This window comes from Salvelinus namaycush, chromosome 18 (genome assembly GCF_016432855.1).
Source record: "Salvelinus namaycush isolate Seneca chromosome 18, SaNama_1.0, whole genome shotgun sequence".
Lineage (NCBI taxonomy): Eukaryota > Metazoa > Chordata > Actinopteri > Salmoniformes > Salmonidae > Salvelinus > Salvelinus namaycush.
Genome location: NC_052324.1, coordinates 2,125,550 through 2,149,889, shown reverse-complemented (window position 1 = coordinate 2,149,889; position 24,340 = coordinate 2,125,550). Strand labels below are relative to the sequence as shown.

At 43.6% G+C, this 24,340-nt stretch overlaps 1 protein-coding gene across 1 annotated transcript in view; it reads left to right on the top strand.

Moving 5' to 3' along the window:
- The window catches only part of si:ch211-106a19.1 (uncharacterized protein LOC561797 homolog), an 80,399-nt gene that overhangs the window by 13,115 nt on the left and 42,944 nt on the right, over nt 1-24,340 (top strand). The window contains exon 2 of the mRNA XM_039013083.1: nt 6,084-6,292. Coding sequence (XP_038869011.1) covers nt 6,084-6,292 — 209 coding nt within the window. The remainder of the gene's footprint in view (nt 1-6,083; nt 6,293-24,340) is intronic.

Below are 24,340 nucleotides of genomic sequence, written 5' to 3'. Positions count from 1 at the left end.
ATCCAAGCGTTTGTGAGTTTATCAATTACTAGACAAAACAGTAAGAACAGCTAGCCGCAAATTAGCTTGGTCACGAAAGTCAGAAAAGCAATAAAATGAATCGCTTACCTTTGATAATCTTCGGATGTTTGCACTCACGAGACTCCCAGTTACACAATAAATGTTATTTTTGTTCGATAAAGATTAGTTTTATAACCAAAAACCGCCATTTGGTTTGCGTGTTATGTTCAGAAAACCACAGGCTCGTTCTGGTCCTGAAGGGCAGACAAATTCCAAAACGTATCCGTAATGTTCGTAGAAACATGTCAAACGTTTTTATAATCAATTCTCAGGTTGTTTTTAACATACATAATCGATAATATTTCAACCAGACGGTAAACTGTTCAATACAGAGAAAGAAAATGTCGAGCTACAACTCTCGGGCGCATAAACTAATCAAAGGACACCTGACACGTTTTGATAAATCTCGCTCATTTTTCAAAATAAAAGCTTGAAACTATGTTTAAAGCCTGGTCACAGCCTGAGGATGCCATTGGAAAAGGAATCTGGTTGATACCCCTTTAAATGGAGGGGCAGGCAATGGAACAGGGATTTTTCCAAATAAAAGGCACTTCCGGGTTGGATTTCCTCAGGTTTTCGCCTGCAAAATCAGTTATGTTATACTCACAGACAATATTTTGACAGTTTTGGAAACTTTAGAGTGTTTTCTATCCTAATCTGTCAATTATATGCATATTCTAGCACCTGGGCCTGAGAAATAGTCCGTTTACCTTGGGAACATTATTTTTCCAAACATAAAAATAGTGCCCCCTAGCTGAAAGAGGTTAACTTCTTATGGCTGCAATCCCGGTAACGGATTGGAGGGGCAGCCAGTGAAAGTGCAGGGCGCCAAATTCAAACAACAAATCTCATAATTAAAATTCCTCAAACATACCATTTTAAAGGTAATCTTGTTGTTAATCCCACCAAAGTGTCCGATTTTCAAATAGGCTTTTCAGCGAAAGCACCACAAACGATTATGTTAGGTCACCACCAACTCAAAGAAAAATTCTGCCATTTTTCCAGCCAAAGAGAGGAGTCACAAATAGCACAAATAGAGATAGAATTAATCACTAACCTTTGATGATCTTCATCAGATGACACTCATAGGACTTCATATTACACAATACATATATGTCTTGTTCGATTAAGTTCATATTTATATCCAAAAACCTCCGTTTACATTGGCGCCATGTTCAGAAATGCCTCCAAAATATCCGGAGAAATTGCAGAGAGCCACGTCAAATAACAGAAATACTCATCATAAACTTTGATGAAAGATACATGTTTTACATAGAATTAAAGATACACTTGTTCTTAATGCAACCACTGTGTCAGATTTCAAAAAGCTTTACGGCAAAACACAATATTCAATAATCTGAAAACAGCGTTCAGCCACAAAAGCAAGCCATACAGTTACCCGCCCAAATTGTGCAGTCAACAAAACTCATAAAAAGCATTATAAATCTTCACTTACATTTGCTGATCTTCGTCGGAATGCACTCCCAGGACTCCCACTTCCACAAGAAATGTTTGTTTTTTTCGGTAATGTCCATCATTTCTGTCCAAATAGCTATTTTTGTTGCATGTTTGGTATACAAATCCAACATCAGGAAAGCGCGTTCACTAAAACCTGACGAAATGTCCAAAAGTTCCGTAACAGTCCGTAGAAACATGTCAAACGATGTATTGAATCAATCTTTAGAATGTTGTTAACATAAATCTTGAATAACGTCCCAACTGGAGAATTACATTGACTTCAGATGAGCGATGGAACGGAGCTCCCTCTTATGTGAAGGCGCATGGTGAAAGAATGGTCACCTCATGGCAGTGGTGACTCATTCCTGTCTCCTTCGGCCCCCTTCACAGTAGAGTCATCAGACAAAGTTCTACAGACTGTTGACATCTAGTGGAAGCCGTAGGAAGTGAAAACTCATCCATATCTCGCTGTAATTTCAATGGGAGCTTGGTTGAAAATCTACCAGCCTCAGAATTTCCACTTCCTGTTTGGATTTTGTCTCAGGTTTTTGCCTGCCATATGAGTTCTGTTATACTCACAGACATAATTCAAACACTTTTAGAAACTTCAGAGTGTTTTCTATCCAATACTAATAATAATACGCATATATTAGCAACTATGGCTGAGGAGCAGGCCGTTTACTATGGGCACCTCTGTGCACCTTTCATCCAAGCTACTCAATACTGCCCCTGCAGCCATAAGAAGTTAATGACTCCAACATAAGTGTTTATTAACTTCCAACTTCAACTGTAGATATTCCATATAAAATCTGCCGTTTCCAGCTACAATAGTCAGTTACAACATTAACAATGTCTACACTGTATTTCTGATCAATTTGATGTAATTTTAATGGACAAAAAAGTAGCTTTTCTTTCAAAAACAAGGACATTTCTAAGTGACGCCAAACTTTTTAACGTGTGTGTGTGTGCGTGTGTGTGTATATATATAAATATACTTTCTGTTACTCACTCACTCACTCACAGACAACACATTCAAAATATATTCTCAATTAGCCTTGTAAACTAAGCACTGTTCCTGCTAGCTAGACTGTTTTCTCTCCAACACGACGACACACGCACTTCTTAGAAGCTTTCAGACATTTCAGGACAGAAACCCTGAGTGAGTGAGTGAGTGAGTGTCTCGAGACGCGCACGCGTGTGATCCTGTTGCTCTGGGCTGAGTGCGTGCTGGTTCAATTGGCAGGATAATGCTGCGAGACAGCTGGTTCTGGCAGAGGGGCAGGGGTCAATGAGGATGGATGTTTGAACACATTTAGGTATACACACAGTCTTGTACAACTAACCTTGTGGGGACACAATTCAGTCCCATTCAAAATCCTAACCCGTACTCTAACCTTAACCCTAGCTCCCAAACTTAATTCTAACACTAATTCTAACCTTAACCCTAACCCCCTAGAAATAGCATTTAGTCAAATAGCATAGCAGTTGGTCAAATGTTGGTTTACTATTCTTGTGGGGAGCAGAAGTCCCCACAAGAATAGTAAACAAACAAAAACACGTCCACACACATTCACACACACACGCACATGCACAACCAACACTACAACCAGGAATATGATTTTCCCAGACTTTCCCACACCCTAGACCCACTCCAATTTGCTTATCGCCCCAATAGGTCCACAGACGATGCTATCGCCATCACACTGCCCTATCCCATCTGGACAAGAGGAATACCTATGTAAGAATGCTGTTCATTGACTACAGCTCAGCATCGAACACCATAGTACCCTCCAAACTCATCATTAAGCTTGAGACCCTGGGTCTCGACCCCACCCTGTGCAACTGGGTCCTGGACTTCCTGACGGGCCGCCCCCAGGTGGTGAAGGTAGGAAACAACACCTCCACCTCTGATCCTCAACACTGGGGCCCCACAAGGGTGCATGCTCCGCCCCCACCTGTACTCCCTGTTCACCCATGACTGCGTGGCCATGCACGCCTCCAACTCAATCATCAAGTTTGCAGACGACACAACAGTGGTAGGCTTGATTAGCAACAACGACAAGCCAGCCTACAGGGAGGAGGTGAGGGCCCTCGGAGTGTGGTGTCAGGAAAATAACCTCTCAATCAATGTCAGCAAAACAAAAGAGATGATTGTGGACTTCAGGAAACAGCAAAGGGAGCACCCCCCCAATCCACATCGAAGGGACAGCAGTGGAGAAGGTGGAAAGTTTTAAGTTCCTTTGTGTTCATGTCACCGACAAACAGCAATGGTCCACGCACACAGACAGTGTTGTGAAGAAGGCTCAACAGCGCCTCTTCAACCTTAGGAAACTGAAAAAATTTGGCTTGTCACCGAAAACCCTCACAAACTTTTACAGGTGCACAATTGAGAGCATCCAGTTGGGCTGCATCACCACCTGGTATGGAAACTGTACTGCCCACAACCGCAAGGCTCTCCAGAGGGTGGTGCGGTCTGCACAATGTGTCACCGGGGGCAAACTACCTGCCCTCCAGGACACCTACAACACCCGATGTCACAGGAAGGCAAAACAGATCATCAAGGACAATAACCACCCGAGCCACTACCTGTTCACCCTGCTTCCATCCAGAAGGCGATGTCAATACAGGTGAATCAAAGCTAGGACATAGAGATTTAAAAACAGCTTCTATCTTAAGGTCATCAGATTGTTAAACAGCCACCACTAGCACAGAGAGGCGGCTGCCTACCTACAGACTTGATATCATTGGCCACTTTATTAAATGGAACACTAGTCACTTTAATAATGCCACTTTAAGAATGGTTACATATCTCGCATTACTCATCTCATATGTATATAATGTATACTGTATCCTTCACTATCTATTCTTTACTATCTATTGCATCTTAGCCGCTCTCACTGCTCATCCATATACTTTATACTTATATATTCTTATCCCTTTCCTTTACTAGATTGTGTGTATTAGGTTTTGTTGTGGAATTTGTTAGATATTATCTGTTAGATACTGCTGCACTGTCAGATATAGAAGCACAAGCATTTCACTACACTCGCAATAACATCTGCTAACCATGTATATGTAACCAATACAATTTGATTTGATTTGACACACATGGGCTGTATTACCTCCTCAGAAGCTGGTTGAGCTTAGCTGTTCTCACCATTACAGGAGGTCAGCGATCGGACATAGCTCCAGGGCACTGCAACTGATACTAAGTAACTTATGTCTGGGACTTGGACAACTGTGTACAAACAGATAGATATCCTACACACACACTGCCCATCCCAGCCCCTTACCCTGTATAATGTCTGTTGTTCTTTGAGCCTGTTCACATTAAACTGCTCCTTATTGGGTTGCTGAGGATAAAGCTTGTGAGTTGTGACTGAGCTCCTGCTCTGTCCTCAGAGGGGAGACTGACACCCTGGTCCTACCACACAGCCTAGCCAATACTAATTAGGCTGAAGTGTCCCAATGTACCTCCATGACAAAACTATTTGTTTGAGTAATTGTATTGCTCTTCTCCTGAGGACTTATCTGTATCAAGGATTTGAAGGATTTCATTCACATGTGTCTGTTCTCTGATGATAGTCCAGCGTCTATGGTTAGCTCAGACTGATGATGATTATTGTAAATGTGGAAACAAGTTGGTCCAAGGAAATTCTCACTCTTTCTTTCTCTGTGGTCTTTCTCCCCTTTCCTCTCTCTCACACCCTCTCTCTTTCTCTCTGTCCTTTGTGTGCAGTGTTGTTATTCATTGTTTGGTTTTGTCTACCATGGGAGTTTGGAGCCACACAATGGCCTTGTTATCCAACATTCTGTGGCCCACTGAAAGTGCAATACTAGGTTCTTTGCCCAAAGTCTGTGTGCACACATACACACAGTATATGTTTTACTGTCCTTGTGGGGACCTAAAATTGATTTCCATTCAAAATCCTATTTTCCCTAAAACCCTAAACCTAACCTTAACCTTAACCCTAACTCCTAAACCTAACCCCTGTTTTACTATCCTTGTGGGCATTTCCGGTGCTGGCTGTATGTGAGAATGTGTGTATAGACATGCTGGGAACAGAGAACACTGTTACACAGTAGTTTAATACAGTCTACAAGACTGTAAGCCAAGGATGGCTCTTGACTGTTTTAACTTTCTAAGCCACTATCTTTTAATTTCACTATTGCATGTGTCCCTCCCTATTTCTGACTCTCTCTATCCCTCTGCCTCCTTGCTTCCCTGCTTACTAGCCTCCTCTCGCCTGAACCTGTACCTGAGCCTGGCCCCATCGCCAAATATTGGAATAATGTAGTGTTTTGTCATGACTGTTTATCAAGCGACTGCATACACTGTCCAGTCAGACATAACGTTACAGTAGGTTAGTAGTAGATACAAAGCATTGGGATTTGACTACTAATCAGCCTTTCTATCTTTTTTGTTTTTGTCCCCGTGTCTCCATCTCTGTTTCTGTGACTTGGTGTCTTGTCCTTGTACGTCTCTCTATCTCTCTGTCTGTCTCTGTTTCTTGTGTCTGTGTCCCTGTCTCTCTCTGTCTGTCTTTGTGGTTGTTCCCCTGCAGGACTCAGGCAGAGATGGCCCATACGTGTCGCGGCACCATCAACCTGGCCACGGCCCACATCGACACGGAGGATGCCTGTAACACCGTCCTGAGCAGCGGTGGGCGCACCTACCACCTGAAGGCCAGCACGGAGGTGGAGCGCCAGAGATGGGTCACAGCGCTGGAGCTGGCCAAGGCCAAAGCCATCCGCATGATGAATGACCAGTCTGGTAAGAATGCGTGTTTGATAATGCTGTGCTTTTAAAGGGAGGCTGAACTTGCTGATTTACGCCTCGGTTTCAATTCTCCTCATTAGGAAATGTGACTGAGAAGAAGATTTGGGTTTTGGAGGTGTGCTTTGATGTGGGTGTCTCTTGTGTGTGAGTGTTCGAACGTGGGAAGCGTTTGTACTTTGCCAAAACAATACACAGTTAGTCACTCACCCTACTAGATAAACAGTCTTCCAGGTCTGGTGTCTGGAGACAGGTTGGTTGTTTAGCAACAAAACCGAGGCATACGCAACTATGGGGGAAAACAGGCGGGGTTGGCTTAGATTGTTGACAACGTGTAAATTGTATTTAGTCATAAATACATGTGCACAATGAGCACTTGTCTTTCAAATACATCGTTATAGTTGTTGGTTAGGTAGCTAGTGAATTTTAGCCATATTAGCATTAACATGAAATCAGTAAAAACACCTCAAAATAAGACATGGTATCAAGATCAAGACAAAACGAGCTGAAACGAGCCACCTACAATTCCCCACATGGCAGCTTCTCTTCATTGTTGCCATCTGACTGTTCAGAATCATAACAACTTGCGGCTTCCAGCCACATCGATGCGCGCATATCATTTACGTGATGTTGTGACCATGATGATCAGTTTGTGTGCAGCTGCGCTCTGAATTGATGATTACTTGGGTGCTGCCAGCTGTGGGCAGGATTGAAGTAAACCCAACTCAAGGATAACTGTTACAATACCCTTAATTTTCCCCTTAATTATCTTGCAAATTTCTGTTTTGGACGAAACTGACGTTATGACCAAAATTATCCTATTTACACATTGTAGTCAATTTTGACACAAGAATACATGTTTTAGACTCATAACGATCCTTTCAAAAAGATAAGTTGCTTTTTTGGTTCTGTCACACTTTAAATGTAAGGTGACTTCACACTGTGAGTCCTGTATTGCTAATAGATTATTTAGACAATCATTGTAAAAGAGAGTTTGATCTCGATATCTTACCAGGCTAAATAGAGGTGGAATAGATAGATTACCCTGCAAGGGAACTGGAGGAGGAGGTTGTCATTGTTTACAGAGGGAGGATTTACGTCTTGTGTGTCTTGTTGACAGGTCTGTTAGTTTAGTTGAACAAATACCCACTAGGTGAAAGGTATTTAACTCACTTTATGGTCCAGCATGTTCAGTATGTCACTCTGTCCAGACAGACTGGATATATCTGACATACATCCTCTGCTCAGGTCTCCAGTGTCCACTGGTATTTGTGCCGGATGTTTGGGTCTACATTCTAACTAGAAAACCCTGTAGAGTTCCCATTGTGGCCACATGGGGTCAGTGTGGTCCGCTCTCTCAGTGAGGAGGTTGGAACACAGACTACTTACTGTATGCTGCTACCATTACTGTGAGAACCAGCCGCTCATTCAGACTCTTGATAACAGAACTCTCTCCTTTCCAAAAGGACTCATTCTTGTTGCATGTGATTGGTGTCTGTTGTCAAAAGCCTGTGGGAAAAGCATGGAAGGGCTTTCGTCTTCACAATTAACCCTGCCTGGCAGCAGCCCAACCCCTGCTTGGTCTAGTCTAGTCTACTAACTACAGTACACAGTGTCTCAAGAAAGACAGGCTATATATTCCCCTGGGCTCCATTTTAAAGTAAGCTCTCTAATTTTAGAGTGACTGAGCGAAACAGAGAGAGAGAGAGAGCGAAAGAGGATGTGAAGAAAACCTGTCACTCACAATTAGACTGGCACACGTGTGTTTGAAACTACACAAAAAAAACAGTGTGTTTTCTGTATTTACAACATTAGGCTCTACCCTGTGTGTTTTGTGTAGCCAGGCCTGTGTGTCTGTCTCTGCGTGGGTGTTAGGTCGCCTCAGTCTAAGGTGTGGTAATTGAGCCGTCTCTGCTGTTTGTCTGTCTGAGGCTGTGGGTGGTGAGTGGTGAGTACTGGACACCAGCACCCCCTGTAGAATCATTAACCAGGCAGGAGAGGAGAGCCAGTGAAACATACACATACAGCGACATAGATTTATAGAGACCCACAAACAGATAGCTATAGGCTGGATTTATGTTGATCCTCTCTACCCTAGGATAGACTGATACAGAGGGAAGCGAGATGGAAGTGTGGATCAGTTTGTGTTGAGCCTTTAAAATGTCCTCGAGACAGCCTTGTTTAGAAGGGGAGGTGTTAGACTAGTACCCACTGATGTCTTTTACTCAGGAGAATCCCAGTAACCAGTGCTGACGAGAGGGTCAGGAGGCCAAAGGGACATTCAAATCAAACCACATTTTATTTGTCACGTGCCCGATACAACAGGTGTAGACTTTACCGTGAAGTGCTAACGTACAAGCCATTTCCCAACAATGCAGAGTTCAAATAAAAAAAGGAAATGGTAACACAGTAAAATAATGAGTACCCGTACCCTCTGCAGCGCCTTGCGGACAGATGCCAAGAAGTTGCCATACCAAGCAGTGATGCAGCCAGTCAAGATGCTCTCAGTGGTGCACCTGTAGAACTTTTTGAGGATCTGAGGGCCCATGCCTCCTGAGGTGGAAGAGGCCTTGACGTGCCCTCTTCACAACTGTGTTGGTGTTGTTGGACCATGATATGTCCTAAGTGATGTAGACACAGAGGGACTTGAAGCTCTCGACCCGCTCCACTCTTGCCCCGTCGATATGAATGGGGGCGTGCTCGGCCCTCCATTTCCTGTAATCCACGTTTAGCTCCTTTGTCTTGCAGACGTTAAGGGAGAGGTTGTTGTCCTGGCACTACAGTGCTAGGTCTCTGACCTCCTCCTTGTAGGCTGCCTCATTGTAGTCTGTGATCAGGCCTACCACCGTCATGTCGTCTGCAAACTTAATGATAGTATTGGAGTCATGCGTGGCCACACAGTTGTGGGTGAACAGGGAGTACAGGAGTGGAATAAGCACGCACCCCTGAGGGGCCCCTGTGTTGAGGGTCAGCGTGGCGGATGTGTTGTTGCCTACCCTCACCACCTGGGGGTGGCTCGTTAGGAAGTCCAGGACCCAGTTGCAGAGGGAGGTGTTTAATCCCAGGGTCCTTAGCTTAGTGATGATCTTGGAGGGCACTACGGTGTTAAAGGCTGAGCTTCAGTCAATGAACTTCTTTCTCATGTAAGTGGTCCTTTTGTCCAGGTGGGAGAGGGCCGTGTGGCGTGCAATAGAGATTGCGTCATCTGTGGATCTGTTGGTGGCGGTTGCCTGTGTTGAGTGTGTGTATATGTGATGTTTGTGACCATGCAGACCATGCAGTATCACTTCTGTGTGCGTGTGCGTGTGTGTGTGTGTGTGTGTGTGTGCGTGTGCGTGTGCGTGCGTGTGCGTGTGCGTGTGCGTGTGTGTGTGTGTGTGTGTGTGTTCGTGCGCGCACGCCTATGAATGCCTTACATGCTGACCAAACCGCTGCAAAAAATGTTTGACATACAGTACCAGTCAAAAGTTTGGACACACCTACTCATTCCAGGGTTTTTCTTTATTTGTACTATTTTCTACATTGTAGAATAATAGTGAAGACATCAAAACTATGAAACAGCACATATGGAATCATCTAGCAACCAAAAAAAGTGTGAAACAAATCAAAATATATTGTATATTTGAGATTCTTCAAAGTAGCCACCCTTTGCCTTGATAGCTTTGCACAAGCTTGGCATTCTGTCAACCAGCTTCATGAGGTAGTCACCTGGAATGCATTTCAATTAACAGGTGTGCCTTGTTAAAAGTTAATTTGTTGAATTTCTTTCCTTCTTAATGCGTTTGAGCCAATCAGTTGTGTTGTGACAAGGTAGGGGGGTATACAGAAGATAGCCCTATTTGGTAAAATACCAAGTCCATATTATGGCAAGAACAGCTCAAATAAGAAAAGAGAAATGACAGTCCAACATTACTTTAAGACATGAAGGTCAGTCAATCAGGAAAATGTCAAGAACTTTGAAAGTTTCTTCAAGTACAGTCGTAAAAACCATCAAGCGCTATGATGAATCTGGCTCTCATGAGGACCGCCACAGGAAAGGAAGACCCAGAGTTACCTCTGCTGCAGAGGATAAGTTAATTCGAGTTGACTGCACCCTAGATTGCAGCCCAAATAAATGTTTCACAGAGTTCAAGTAACAGACACATCCCAACATCAACTGTTCAGAGGAGACTGCGTGAATCAGGCCTTCATGGTTGATTTGCTGCAAAGAAACCACTACTAAAGGACACCAATAATAAGAAGAGACTTGCTTGGGCCAAGAAACACCAGCAATGGGCATTAAACTGGTGGAAATCTGTTCTTTGTTCTGATGAGTCCAAATTTGAGATTTTTGGTTCCAACTGCCGTGTCTTTGTGAGACACAGAGTAGGTGAACGGATGATCTCTCCATGTGTGGTTCCCACCGTGAAGCATGGAGGAGGAGCATTGCGCTACACCCGCAATAACATCTGCTAAACACGTGTATGTGACAAATAACATATGATTTGAAAGGAGTTGTGAGGGTACTTTGCTGGTGACGCTGTCTGTGATTCATTTAGAATTCAAGTCACACTTAACCAGCATGGCTACCACAGCATTCTGCAGCAATACGCCATCCCATGGTTTGCACTTAGTCCCAATTTTCATTTGTTTTTCAACAGGACTGTTACGTATACTCCCTCCGGTGCTCCAGGTCACAAGGCTGCTCATTATTACGCACACCTGTCACCATCGTTACGCCCACCAGCGCCTCATCAGACTCACCTGGACTCCATCACCTGCCTGATTAATTTCCCTATATTTGTCACTTCCTTTGGTTCTTTCCCTAGGCGTTATTGTTTCTGTTTCAGTGTTTCATGTCTGTACGCTACTAGTGTTTCTTGTTTTGTTCCTTGTGTTATTTATTATTAAAGTCACTCCCTGTACTTGCTTCCCGACTCCCAGCATACACGTTACAAGGACAATGACCCAACACACCTCCAGGCTGTGTAAGGGCTATTTGACCAATAAGGAGAGTGATGGAGTGCTGCATCAGATGACCTGGCCTCAACAATCACCCGAACTCAACCCAATTGAGATGGTTTGGGATGAGTTGGAGTTGAAGAAAAAGCAGCAAACAAGTGCTCAGCATATGTGGGAACTCCTTCAAGACTGTTGGAAAAGCATTCCAGGTGAAGTTGGTTGAGAGAATGCCAAGAGTGAGAAAATCTGTCATCAAGGCAAGAAAAACCCTTCAATGAGTAGGTGTGTCAAAACTGTTTACTGGTTCTGTACATGTTATTCAATCATTTCATCCAAGCTGCTTGTGCACGTCAACAGGCGTGTGCGTAGCCAGGTGCTAAAATAGAACTAATTAGGTTTCCCCTTTTTATCTGTGGATTGATTGTTGGAGTAGAAAACACACGTTTTTGGATGACTCAAAATGGGTACAAATTCTATAAAGATCCAGCAAAAAAAATAGGACCATATTCATTTCAGGTAAAATATCAACTACATGTTTATCGCCCAGGACAATGTAGCTAGCAACAGCAGGCTGGCTAAATGTCCATGAATGTTTCATGTGTTTTTTTTTTTTACCTGTCCCCAAATTCATATAGTTGGTTTTGGTGTTTTAACCTTCGTGTTATGACCGTGTCTGGTGGGGACAGATCAAATCAATATGCGCACACAGACGCACGCGCACACAGACGCACGCACTGAGCCAGTTAGGCCAGTATGTTAGTAAGTGTAAATGAGAGCAGTTCATTTGATCAATCTCTGTGGTTGTGTGTATTGCGCTACATTTTTTATTTCAGTTCTTTATGTCATCATGTTTCAGAAGTGAACATGTTTGTCCTCTCAGGGGAGACCATGCAGTATAATTTCTGTGTGTGCTTGTGTGGATCGTTTTCTCCCCAGCTCCCTCACGCCTTAATGCCTCTAGGAGGATGAGTTAACACAGACTTAACAGGGAGAGAGTGACACACACAACCCTGTTTACAGTCAGTTGAGTTGCTCTTAGGAGCTGGAAGAGTAAATGGACTAACTCAGTGTGGGAATGAATAACTGTGTGGGCCTGAGATAGATAGAGATCTGTTCATCAACAGCAAACTCCAGACGTGGCTGGTGAAAGTGTTATGTCATTAGGTGCCATTAGAACAGGGCAGGTCTTGGTACAGTATGGTTTGTCCCCCCTGTCTCCCAGTGTTGCTGTCTGTCACATCCTCTCCACCTCCTATTGATCTCCTGAGGAGGAAGGAACCAACACACACACACATTATCATTAAACACCTTTCATCACCAGTCCTGCTTGTGTTCCTTGTTCTCACTACCGCTAGCTGTCTTCTCACTCTTATTTTTATCCTTCCCTCTCAGCAGAGACCCAATAGACCCTTTAATATCCCTTACATATTCCCCTGCCTCCAGTACTCTGTCTTCCCCAGACTCTGTCTGTACTAGATCCATAAACCATTCATCTGTGATGGTGGACAGACTCACACCAAAGCAGGCATGACCACCACAGCAGCTCCTAACTGAAGTCAATTCCTCTTTAATCTGTAATTAGTGACAGAGCTGCTGCTGATCTTTCTTCATTAATGGAGTCAGGATTGCCATGGTTGAACAGAACTAATCCTCTGGAGGCACAACTGGCTGTCAGGTAGTGCTTGACTTGGACTTAAATAGATGCTGTTTATATTTAGGTGCTGGAACTCCATCATTTTGAGCTGATATTCTATAAGTGCCACAACTCAAGAAGTGAAAAATGTGAGGTGCGGGTACTCTGATTCGGGGAGCTCCTGCCCACGTCTGGTCGTGATGTGCGTTTTGTCCTATATTTTTATTTACTTTTTATTTTTAATCCCAGTGCCCGTCCCCGCCGGAGGCCTTTTGCCTTCTGGTATGCCGTCATTGTAAATAGGATTTGTTCTTAACTGACTTGCCTAGTTAAACAAAGGTTAAATAAAAAGTCAAGCGCTGCTGTTAGGGCTAATAAATGGCTAGTCATGTGCAGACTCTGTGTTACGTAAGCAGCCAGCAGGGGACAGTGATTCCCCTCATATTCCCAACTCAATGCATTTCCCACTTGGTTTGATAACCAATATGAATTCAATGAGAAATATTTCAAGAAAATGTGTAGTAGAACACAAATAATAAACAAGAGTAAGGTAAACAAATTGTGCAGCAGTTGGCAATGAATCATCCGTGTTAGAAGCTCTGCTCTGAATTGCCATTTATGTGGACATCAAGCAGCTTCTGGGCAGCTGCCTTCCTTCCTGGTCTCTCCATGCAGCTCCATGCAGCCCCTTCAGTCCTCTCCTCTCCTCCCTGCTAGATTAGACTAATGGAGGAGCTGCAGGAGGAGCCAATTGATTGGGCTGCTTCAGGTGCAGAAGAACGGGACCAGTCAGGTGGGGGGAGCAGCACAGAGGAGGCTCCCTGTCCATGGGTGCGTCCCAAATGGCATCCTATTCCCTTTATAATGCGCTCCATTTGACTAGTGCCCATATTGGGTTCTGGTCAAAAGTTGTACACTATATTGAAAATAGGGTGCCGTTTGGGACGCAGCCTCTCCCTCTATGTGTGCTCTCCAACTCTGTGTGGGACCAGAGCTCTGTGCCTCTCTAAGTAAGTGATTCACAGTGAAGGCCATGGCCATGCATTGATCTGACTGGCTAAACGCTCGATACGCTATGTCGATGAGTCTGTTACCGGACACAAATCTTCTGTATGTGAGTATGCTGTGGTGGTGCTGCTGCTGTGTGTGTGACGAGAGCATATGCTTTTGCATATGTAATCTGTGGATCCTGGCTGGTGGGGTCAGTACGGTAGTGAGTGATTCAGTTCTGTGAGAAGAGTTTATCAATAAACACTTGACTAATTTGAGGCAGAAAGGAGTTTCGACACTCAGCAAATAAAAGCAGAGATTGATTTATTTTAGCTCACTTTAATCCATTGTACAGAATGAGAGCAGGTGACTGACGTTTCGACATCAAGCTGAAGAAGACGTCAGCTTGACTTTGAAACGTCAGTCACCTTCTCACCTGTACAATGGATTAAAGTGAGCTAAAATAAATCAATCTCTGCCTTTTTTGTTGAGTGTTCCAACTGCTTTCTGCCTCGAATTACTCTTTTTGATTTGTCATTGTTGTTGACCACCCCTCCATTCCTTTGTTTGCTGAAGCGTGAACTGATTCATCTGTGTATTGTAGGTTAGGACCAGTACAACCAGGGGACCAGGGAATATCTGCCTGCCCTCCGCTGAGCTCAGCTTTATGGGACAACTCGCTCCCTCCCTTCCCATGTCTATCCCTGTCCACACCTCTGTTTATGTACACCCCTTGTCTGTTAGAACGGTCCCGTGGGATGGGAAGCATCCATCCACGCGACATTCCTCTTCTCACACATCTTCACAGTCCCGCCCTCTATCCTCCCTCACTCTCTCGCATAACAATACAAGTAGGCTACATCCTTCCCTCTTTCTCTCTTTTCCTGCTTTCATCTCCTCTCTCCCACCCCTTCCACTGAGGAGGCTGGGTGGGTAGTGGACAGTAGTGAATGATAATTCTCTGTCTGTGGTCCTAAAACCGAGAGCATATCTAAGGGGATAGTGTGGGGATTGATTAGGAAAGCATGATGGAACATGCCTCACTGCATCCCTCTGTTTTACCTCTCCCCCTCTCTCTTCCTCCCCTTCTCTCTCCCTCTCTCTCCTACTCTCCCTCCTCTTTACACTCCCTCCCGTCTCCTTTCCCTGGCCATCTCCCTGCTTTTTCCCCCCACATTCGCTCTCACACTCTCTCTACCTCTCTCGCGCACTCCCTCTCTGTTTCTCTTGCTTGCTCACTCTATCTTTTGCTCTTTCTCTCTCTCTCCCACTCTCGTTCTGTCTCAGTATGCAATTTACTGTGCTTCTCACTCTGAGGGACTCAGTTCTGAATGGAATGACCTTTTTCTGCTTTTTTCAACTCATGCTCCGTACCTCTTCCCATTCCTAAAGAGTTCCTCTATCCCACTGGGACTGGACCTGACAGGGGAAAAAGGCAAGAGCAGGATTTCAGGCACAGTCAGACCTGTGAGTAAGTACAGCTTTTTCTCCATTCAACTGAATATCTGAGATAAACGGTTGAGGATATAGTTGGGGTAGGTTGGTTATTTGTTTGAGTGTGCGTGTGTGTGCTTATGCATGTGTGTGTGGTGTATAGGTTATTGGGCTATTTACTGTCCCCTATATGCTTGGTTTGTGGTGGAGTTGAGGGGGAGTCAATCATGTTGTCTCTGTCCTGGTTACCATGGTGGAACACAGTGCTGCTGCTATTCCCACTGTCTCTTCCAACACTCTGCTATATTCAGATACTGAACTGATGGACCTGACTCCTGCTTCCTGGATGTTTTTGTTCAGATGTGTGTGTGTGTGTGTGCGCATGCGTGCGTGTGTTAGTAAGTGTAAATGAGAGCAAATCAGTTAACATACATTTGATCAATCTCTGTATTTGTGTGTATTGCGCTCAATTTTGTATCTCAGTACTTTATATCGCAATGTTTCAGATCTGAACACATATAACAACCTGCTCAGAATGACATGGGGAAACTGACAGATGGTCCTTATGGTTTTTTCCTCTCTAATCAGTCCGTTTTAAAATGTGTGTCTGGGTTGTGTTTTCTGTTTGGGCTCAGACCTGCAGGCTTGGGCAGAGACACACACCGGCTGTTTGGGAGTGTGATCCTGTCCCTCTAATGAAGCTGAACGAAGCCGGTGCTGTGTGGAGAGGAGAATTATGGAGGTGGGTTGGGAGTAGTGGAGGAGAGAGAAGCTCTATGATCAGTAACACATTGGCAGTCCAGTTACCCTGCTACTGTTTTCAAACTAGGACACCATTAGTGTATCTCTGTCTCTCTCTCTGTCTCTCTCTCTGTCTCTCTCTCTGTCTGTCTCTCTCTCTCTCTGTCTCTCTCTGTCTCTCTCTCTCTTGTCTCTCTGTCTCTCTCTCTCTGTCTCTCTCTCTCTGTCTCTCTCTCTCTGTCTCTCTCTCTCTCCATTCTTATCCTTTCCCACTGTTGTTATTCCGTCTCTGTGTCTCTATGCTGTGAGAGTAGCTCAAGTCCCTCCCTCCCTTTCTAGTCCTTGGTGATGTGTATGGCTCCATGCTGTGAGAGGTGGGTGTTTTGTATGCTGGAATAGTGGCCTCCCTGTTAAGTGATCTCTTGGGACAACAGCATGCCTCGCCTCCACACCTCTCACCCCCCCTGTCTTTTCCCTGTCTTTCCCTGTTGGCCTGCTGCTGTGCTCTGGGCAGGGTGTCAGTCTGAGTTTGAAGCTGTGCTGTCACACACTAAGTCTGACCTTTCTAAACCAGCACATTCCGCAGATGAACAGTGCAGAACTCCAGGACCCGCTGCACTGATATGCCAACACATCTCTCTCGCTCTCGCTCTCTCTTTCACTCATCCCTCAACTCTTTCCAGTCTGTCATCCGACTTCCATCTGTGTCTCACCCTGTTTTCCTTCCCACTGCATTCTCTCAAAAAAAGTCATTGGCTTCCCTCTCCCTCGCAATATCTCTTCCTCCCCTCTTCTCTTTCAGTTTTTTTCTCTCCCTCCCCTCCTATCCCATTCAGAGGTGACACAAGGTAGACAGTGTCCCAGATATTTAGCACCTGTGGTTTGAATGGTCTTTAAATATACCCCATTGGGGGAAACCGCTGCATGGACTAGACAATGATGACATTCCAGTCCCTCCCTTATTACGCAGGCACAGGGCTGGAGCCAAAACTCATAAAGAGCCAGTGTATGGCTCGCTCTGTTCCTGTTACATTTTACACTGATGTGCGTTAGCGAGAGAGCGAGAGGGTAGTGTTATCTAGTAGTGCTGGAAATAGCCAGGAACCTCCCAATAGGATATGATCACGGTACTTAGGTGACGATATGTTATGTATTGTGATTCGATACTGCAATTTTATTGTGATTGGATGTTCCAAACATTTATTATATATACAAAAGTATGTGGACACCCCTTCAAATTAGTGATTTGGCTATTTCAGCCACACCCGCTGCTGACATGTATAGAACATTGAGCACACAGCCATGCAATCTCCACAGACAAACATTGTCATTAGAATAGCCTTGCTCAGTGACTTTCAATGGGCTCCGTCATAGGATGCCACCTTTCCAACAAGACAGTTTGTTAAATTTCTGCCCTACTTTAGCTTTTATTGTGAAGTAGAAATGTCTAGGAGCAACAACCGCTCAGCTGTGAAGTGGTAGGCCACACAAGCTCACAGAACATGATCGTCAAGTGCTGAAGTGCGTAGTGCATAAAAATCATCTGTCCTCAGTTGCAACACTCACTACCAAGTTTCAAACTGCCTCTGGAAGCAACGTCAGCACATGAACCGTTCGTCGGGAGCTCCATGAAAAGGATTTCCATGGCCGAGCAGCCGCACACAAACCTAAGATCACCATGTGCATTGCCAAGCGTCTGCTGGAGTGGTGTAAAGCTCGCTGCCATTGGATTCTAGAACAGTGGAAATGCGTTCTCTGGAGTGATGAATCACGCTTCGCTATCTGGCAGTCTGACGGATGAATCTGGGTTTGACGGATGCCAGGAGAACGCTGCCTGCCCGAATGCATAGTGCCAACTGTAAAGTTTGGTGGAGGAGGAATAATGGTCATGGGCTGTTTTTCATGGTTTGGCTAGGCCCCTTAGACCAGTGAAGGGAAATCTTAACGCTACAGCATGCAATGACATCCTAGACGATTCTGTGCTTCCAACAGTTTGGGGCAACAGTTTGGGGAAGGCCTTTTCCTGTTTCAGCATGACAATGCCCTGTGCACAAAGCGAGGTCCATACAGAAATGTTTTGTCGAAGGCCCCCCGAGTGGTGCAGCGTTCTAAGGCATCGTACACTCTAAAACGAAAATGTTCCTGGAGTAACCTTTAGGGGTTCTTCAAATTTAATCTGTGGGGGAACCTCTAAGTTCTTTGAAGAACCACTTTTAATGGATCCTCGAAGAACCTTTTGGCCTTTTCTTTTCTAACCCCTCTTTTTATTAATAATAATACACTTAGCAATAACTACTATTAACACAATATTTTAGTTGTCACTGTTTATTATGCATTTAATGGCAAAGCAGAATAAAACAATTCAAATATGAGGTAAATTCCCAGCAGAGCCCCAATGTGTATATCCTCTGGCATGTTGATGTTAATGTGTTGATGTTTTCCGTATCCACAGCCAGAATGATTTTGCAGTGCATGGTGAACAAACAGGTTTCTTGTTATATTCATCAGAGGTGTAGGGAGGGTGAAGTCTGGGATTACAACATTTTAAAACAAGGCATGCACACATTATTCATACCTTGGTTTTTGTGGTGAATGAAAAAAAAAATGTTGATATGGTTTTCATACACATACCTTGTCCATTATGTAGAGGCCTATGGGATTGTCATTAAAGAGGTAAGGGAGGAGGATGGTAAATGTGATCTGCATAACATACCAATAGCAATTGACATACCTTTGTATGCGTCCTCGTCTACATACCTACAGACACAAAAGCGAGTAGTTCAGTCATCTGCACCCAATATAGCTAGCCTTCAACATATTCTTATAGTCTACATATTCTTACCTCTTTGTTGGTTTTATATCCATTGAATTGTCCATTTTCTGTTTTAGAAAGATTTGCACAAATATGAAAAGATGGATGTTTACATCATAAAACAATATCAATTTAGAGGGACACACCTTACCGTCAATTAAAGAGGTCTTAAAATGTATTTTTCAGTTACATTTTGCACCTGCTGTCCTTTAAAACTTCTTAGGGCTGCAATCCCGTTAACGGGATTGATATAACAACAGCCAGTGAAAGTGCAGGGCGCCAAATTCAAACAACAGAAATTACATAATTAAAATTCCTCAAGCATACAAGTATTTCACACCATTTTAAAGATACACTTCTTGTTAATCCCACCACGGTGTCCGATTTCAAAAAGGCTTTACAGCGAAAGCACCACAAACGATTATGTTAAGTCACCGCCAAATCACAGCCATTTTTCCAGCCAAAGACAGGAGTCACAAAAAGCAGAAATAGAGATAAAATGAATCACTAACATTTGCTGATCTTCATCAGATGACACTCATAGGACTTCATGTTACACAATACATATATGTTTTGTTCGATAAAGTTCATATTTATATCCAAAAACCTCAGTTTACATTGGTGCCATGTTCAGAAATGCCTCCAAAATATCCGGAGAAATTGCAGAGAGCCACATCAAATAACAGAAATACTCATCATAAACTTTGATGAAAGATACATGTGTTACATAGAATTAAAGATAAACTTGTTCTTAATGCAACCGCTGTGTCAGATTTCAAAAAAGCTTTACGGCAAAAGCACAATATTCAATAATCTGAGAACAGAGTTCAGCCACAAAAGCAAGCCATACCCGCCCAAATTGTGGAGTCAACAAAAGTCATAAATAGCATTATAAATCTTCACTTACCTTTGCTGATCTTCGTCGGAATGCACTCCCAGGACTCCCACTTCCACAAGAAATGTTTGTTTTGTTCGGTAATGTTCATAATTTATGTCCAAAAAGCTACTTTTGTTAGCGCGTTTGGTAAACAAATCCAAAGTCACAATGCGCGTTCACTAAAAGCAGACGAAATGTCAAAATGTTCCGTAACAGTCAGTAAAAACATGTCAAACGATGTATTGAATCAATCTTTAGGATGTTTTTAACATAAATCTTCAATAACGTTCCAACCGGAGAATTCCTTTGTCTTCAGAAGTGCGATGGAACAGAGCTCGCTCTCACTTGAACGCGCATGGTCAGCGCATGGTCAGGTCATGGTAGACCTTACTCAATCCCCTCTCCTTCGGCCCCACTTCACAGTAGAAGCATCAGACAAGGTTCTAACGACTGTTGGCATCTAGTGGAAGCCGTAGGAAGTGCAACATGACCCATATCCCACTGTGTATTCAATAGGCGATGAGTTGAAAACCTACAAACCTCAGATTTCCCACTTCCTGGTTGGATTTTTTTCTCAGGCTTTTGCCTGCCATATGAGTTCTGTTATACAGACATCATTCAAACAGTTTTAGAAACTTCAGAGTGTTTTCTATCCAATAATAATAGTAATATGCATATATTAGCAACTGGGACTGAGGAGCAGGCAGTTTACTCTGGGCAGCTCTGGGCACCTTTTCATCCAAGCTACTCAATACTGCCCCTGCAGCCATAAGAAGTTAAAATCCAAATGTTTCAGTTGGGCAGTTAGGTTCCTGCAAGAAACCCTTCCCACTAATGAAGTTCCTCAATGAACCCCACCTCCTATGAGGTTCTTGGAAGAACCTTTTCGGGGCAATTTTCAGTGCCAAGAACCCTAAGGTTCTTCAAAGAACTTTGTTGCGTGCAGTGTTGCGGCGTCAATACAGCCTGGGGTTCGATCCCAGACTGTCAGTACCGGCTGTGACCGGGAGTCCCATATGGCGGCGCACAATTGGCCCAGCGTCGTCTGGGTTAGGGGAAGGTTTGTCCGGGAGGGCTTTACTTGGCTCATCGTGCTCTAGCGACTCTGTGTGGCGGGCCGGGCACCGGCAGGCTGACTTCGGTCGTCAGCTGAACGGTGTTTCCTCCGACACATTGGTGCGACTGGCATCCGGGTTAAGCGGGCTGGTGTTAACTTCTTATGGCTGAGATCCCGTTAACGGGATTGACTTGACGACAGCCAGTGAAAGTGCAGGGCGCCAAATTCAAACAACAGAAATCTCATAATTAAAATTCCTCAAACATACAAGTATTTTACACCATTTTAAAGATAAACTTGTTGTAAATCCAGCCACAGTGTCCGATTTCAAAAAGGCTTTATGACGAAAGCACACCAAACGATTATGTTAGATCAGTACCTAGTCACAGAAAAACACAGCCATTTTTCCAGCCAAAGACAGGAGTCACAAAAAGCAGAAATAGAGATAAAATGAATCACTAACCTTTGATGATCTTCATCAGATGACACTCATAGGACTTCATGTTACACAATACATGTATGTTTTGTTCGATAAAGCGTGTTATGTTCAGTAATGTTTTGCCTCCAAAACATCCGGTGATTTAGCAGAGAGCCACATCAATTTACAGAAATACTCATAATAAACATTGATAAAAGATACAAGAATTATACATGGAACTTTAGATAATCTTCTCCTTAATGCAACCGCTGTGTCAGATTTAAAAAAAACTTTACGGAAAAAGCACACCGTGCTATAATCTGAGTACAGCGCTCAGAGCCCAAACAAGCCATACAGATATCCGCCATGTTGTGGAGTCAACAGAAGTCAGAAATAGTATTATAAATATTCACTTACCATTGATGATCTTCATCAGAATGCACTCCCAGGAATCCCAGTTCCACAATAAATGTTTGTTTTGTTCGATAACGTCCATAATTTATGTCCAAATAACTCCTTTTTGTTAGCGCGTTTAGTTCCAAAATCCAAATTGATGACGCGCAGGTCAGACGAAAAGTAAAAAAATTCCATTACAGTTCGTAGAAACATGTCAAACGATGTATAGAATCAATCTTTAGGATGTTTTTAACATAACTCTTCAATAATGTTTCAACCGGAGAATTCCTTTGTCTTCAGAAATGCGATGGAACGCAGGTCGCTCTCACGGGAGCGCGCATGACCAGCTCATACCAGACACCTGACTCGAAGAGCTCTCCTTCCGTCATTCTTCACAGTAGAAGCATCAAACAAGGTACTAAAGACTGTTGACATCTAGTGGAAGCCTTAGGAAGTACAATATGACCCCAAAGACATTGTATGTTGGATAGGCAAACCTACAAACCTCAGATTTCCCACTTCCTGGTTGGATTTTTTCTCAGGTTTTTGCCTGCCATATGAGTTCTGTTATACTCACAGACATCATTCAAACTTCAGAGTGTTTCTATCCAAATCTACTAATAATATGCATATCTTAGCTTCTGGGACTGAGTAGCAGGCAGGCAGTCAGTTTACTCTGGGCACCTTATTCATCCAAGTTACTCAATACTGCCCCCAGCCATAAGAAGTTAAGAAGCGTGATTTGGCAAGTCATGTTTCGGAGGTTGCATACACGACCTTCGCCTCTCCCGAGCGCGTTTGGGAGCTGCAGCAATGAGACAAGATCATAATCACGAAATTGGGGTAAAAAGAGAGGAAAAAAAGAAATGGTTTGTCGAGATCGGTGTGGAAGAACTTGACTGGCCTGCACAGAACCCTGACCTCAACTCCATCAAACACCTTTGGGATAAATTGGAACGCCAACTGCGAGCCAGGCCTAATCGCCCAACCTCACTAATGCTTTTGTGGCTGAATGGAAGTCCCTGCAGCAATGTTCCAACATCTAGTGGAAAGCCTTCTCAGAAGAGTGGAGGCTGTTATAGCAGCCAAGGGGGGACCAACTCCATATTAATGCCCATGGTTTTGGAATGAGATGTTTGACGAGCAGGTGTCCACATACGTTTGGTCATGTCGTGTATTTCTCACTATATGTCTTCTGCAGAGAGATGCTAGAGAGCGTGGTAACATTTGTTTTGATCAGTCATGGAAATCAAAGTATCGATATAATATTGTCAAAAATAATCTCTATGTACAGTAACACTTTTTTTTCTACCCCCCCCCCCCCCCCCCCATCGCTGTTATCCAAGCATTTCTGTGTGTGTGTGCACTATATCAGTCTTACTGAATAACACAACCACACAGCCAGTCTATGGTTAAATTGATCCGGAATCTACGTTAATCACAAACTGCCAGGGAACAACATACTTTTTTAAAACACAGTAATATTACAGGAGTTACTACACTGGTGGTATTGTGTGGGGCTTTGCTGTACTGGGATTAGTCTTCTGTATGGATCGAGTGTGTCTAGGGCTGTTAGTGACCGTATTACCACCACTTCAGCTGTCACCAGTCATGACCGCAGTCAAATTCCACGTGAGGGTTTAGTCACAGTAACTAGGCTTTCCCAAGCTCTGATGCTGCTGATGGTCATTAGTAGTCTACCAAACTTGCTAACTGCCTGGTACTCGGCACTCTATTGTCCCTCTAATCACTCTGACATCAATGCAAATGTAATTGAAAATCAAATGAATCACTTCATGAGAGCCCATGAGCTCATGTTGCTCAACATTTCTATAGGCTATGCAATTGCGCGAGAAAACAGAGTTTTCATCGCCTCTATTAAAAAGAGGAGGATCCCATTAGCTAGGGCTACTATATATATTTTTCAACTCTCCTAACATTAAGCACATTGCTTCGCTTTACATCAGGAGTATAGCCCACCTGGCTGGCATGAAAAGGAGGATGCTTTTTTTACCATGGGAAAAGCATCCCCCATTCGCTATTTAAGTGCATAGATTACATGTATTTTTCCCCCTACCCTTGTTCTGAGACAGGTGCATGATAATAGTCCATTCTAAATCAAAACTTATTTCACACATATATAATTTAGTATATGTAAAGACAAGATTAAATCAAGAATACTCTGATGTGTGACAATATTAGCCTATCACTTGTGAATGATATATTATCATTTGTGAATGATGCCCAGCTTGTGAACATTGCTGTGCTTATAATGTGAAGAAATTGCCTAATAGTTTATCAATATTTTAAGCTAAACGTTCTGATCTGTTGCATCAGCCTCAATGCTTTTAAACGTTTTTTTGATGCGAGTGGTTGTATTAATTTGGGGGATAGTAGATTGACATAGGCTAGTGCTATCGCTGTTGGTTAGGCCTACTACTCATCTTGTTGGCTGACGAAAAATAAATGTGGACAGTTCTTCTAACATCTTCAATATGCGCCTCGGAATTTGATAAGAAGGACATGCGCGATTGCATCAGAGTATGATGTGTCTGTCTTCACTTGTAGCTTACTTCGGAGCTGAGATAGATGCCTGTGAGAAGAACCCGATCACGTGACGGGCATTGGCAAATAAGAATAGATATATCTGAGTGAGAGGCGCTTCGGAGTACAGTCGGGAGAAGGGAATCATAATTATTATATTCAGCCCAAGGGCACAACGGCCACTGGTCGCAGGGATCTTTTT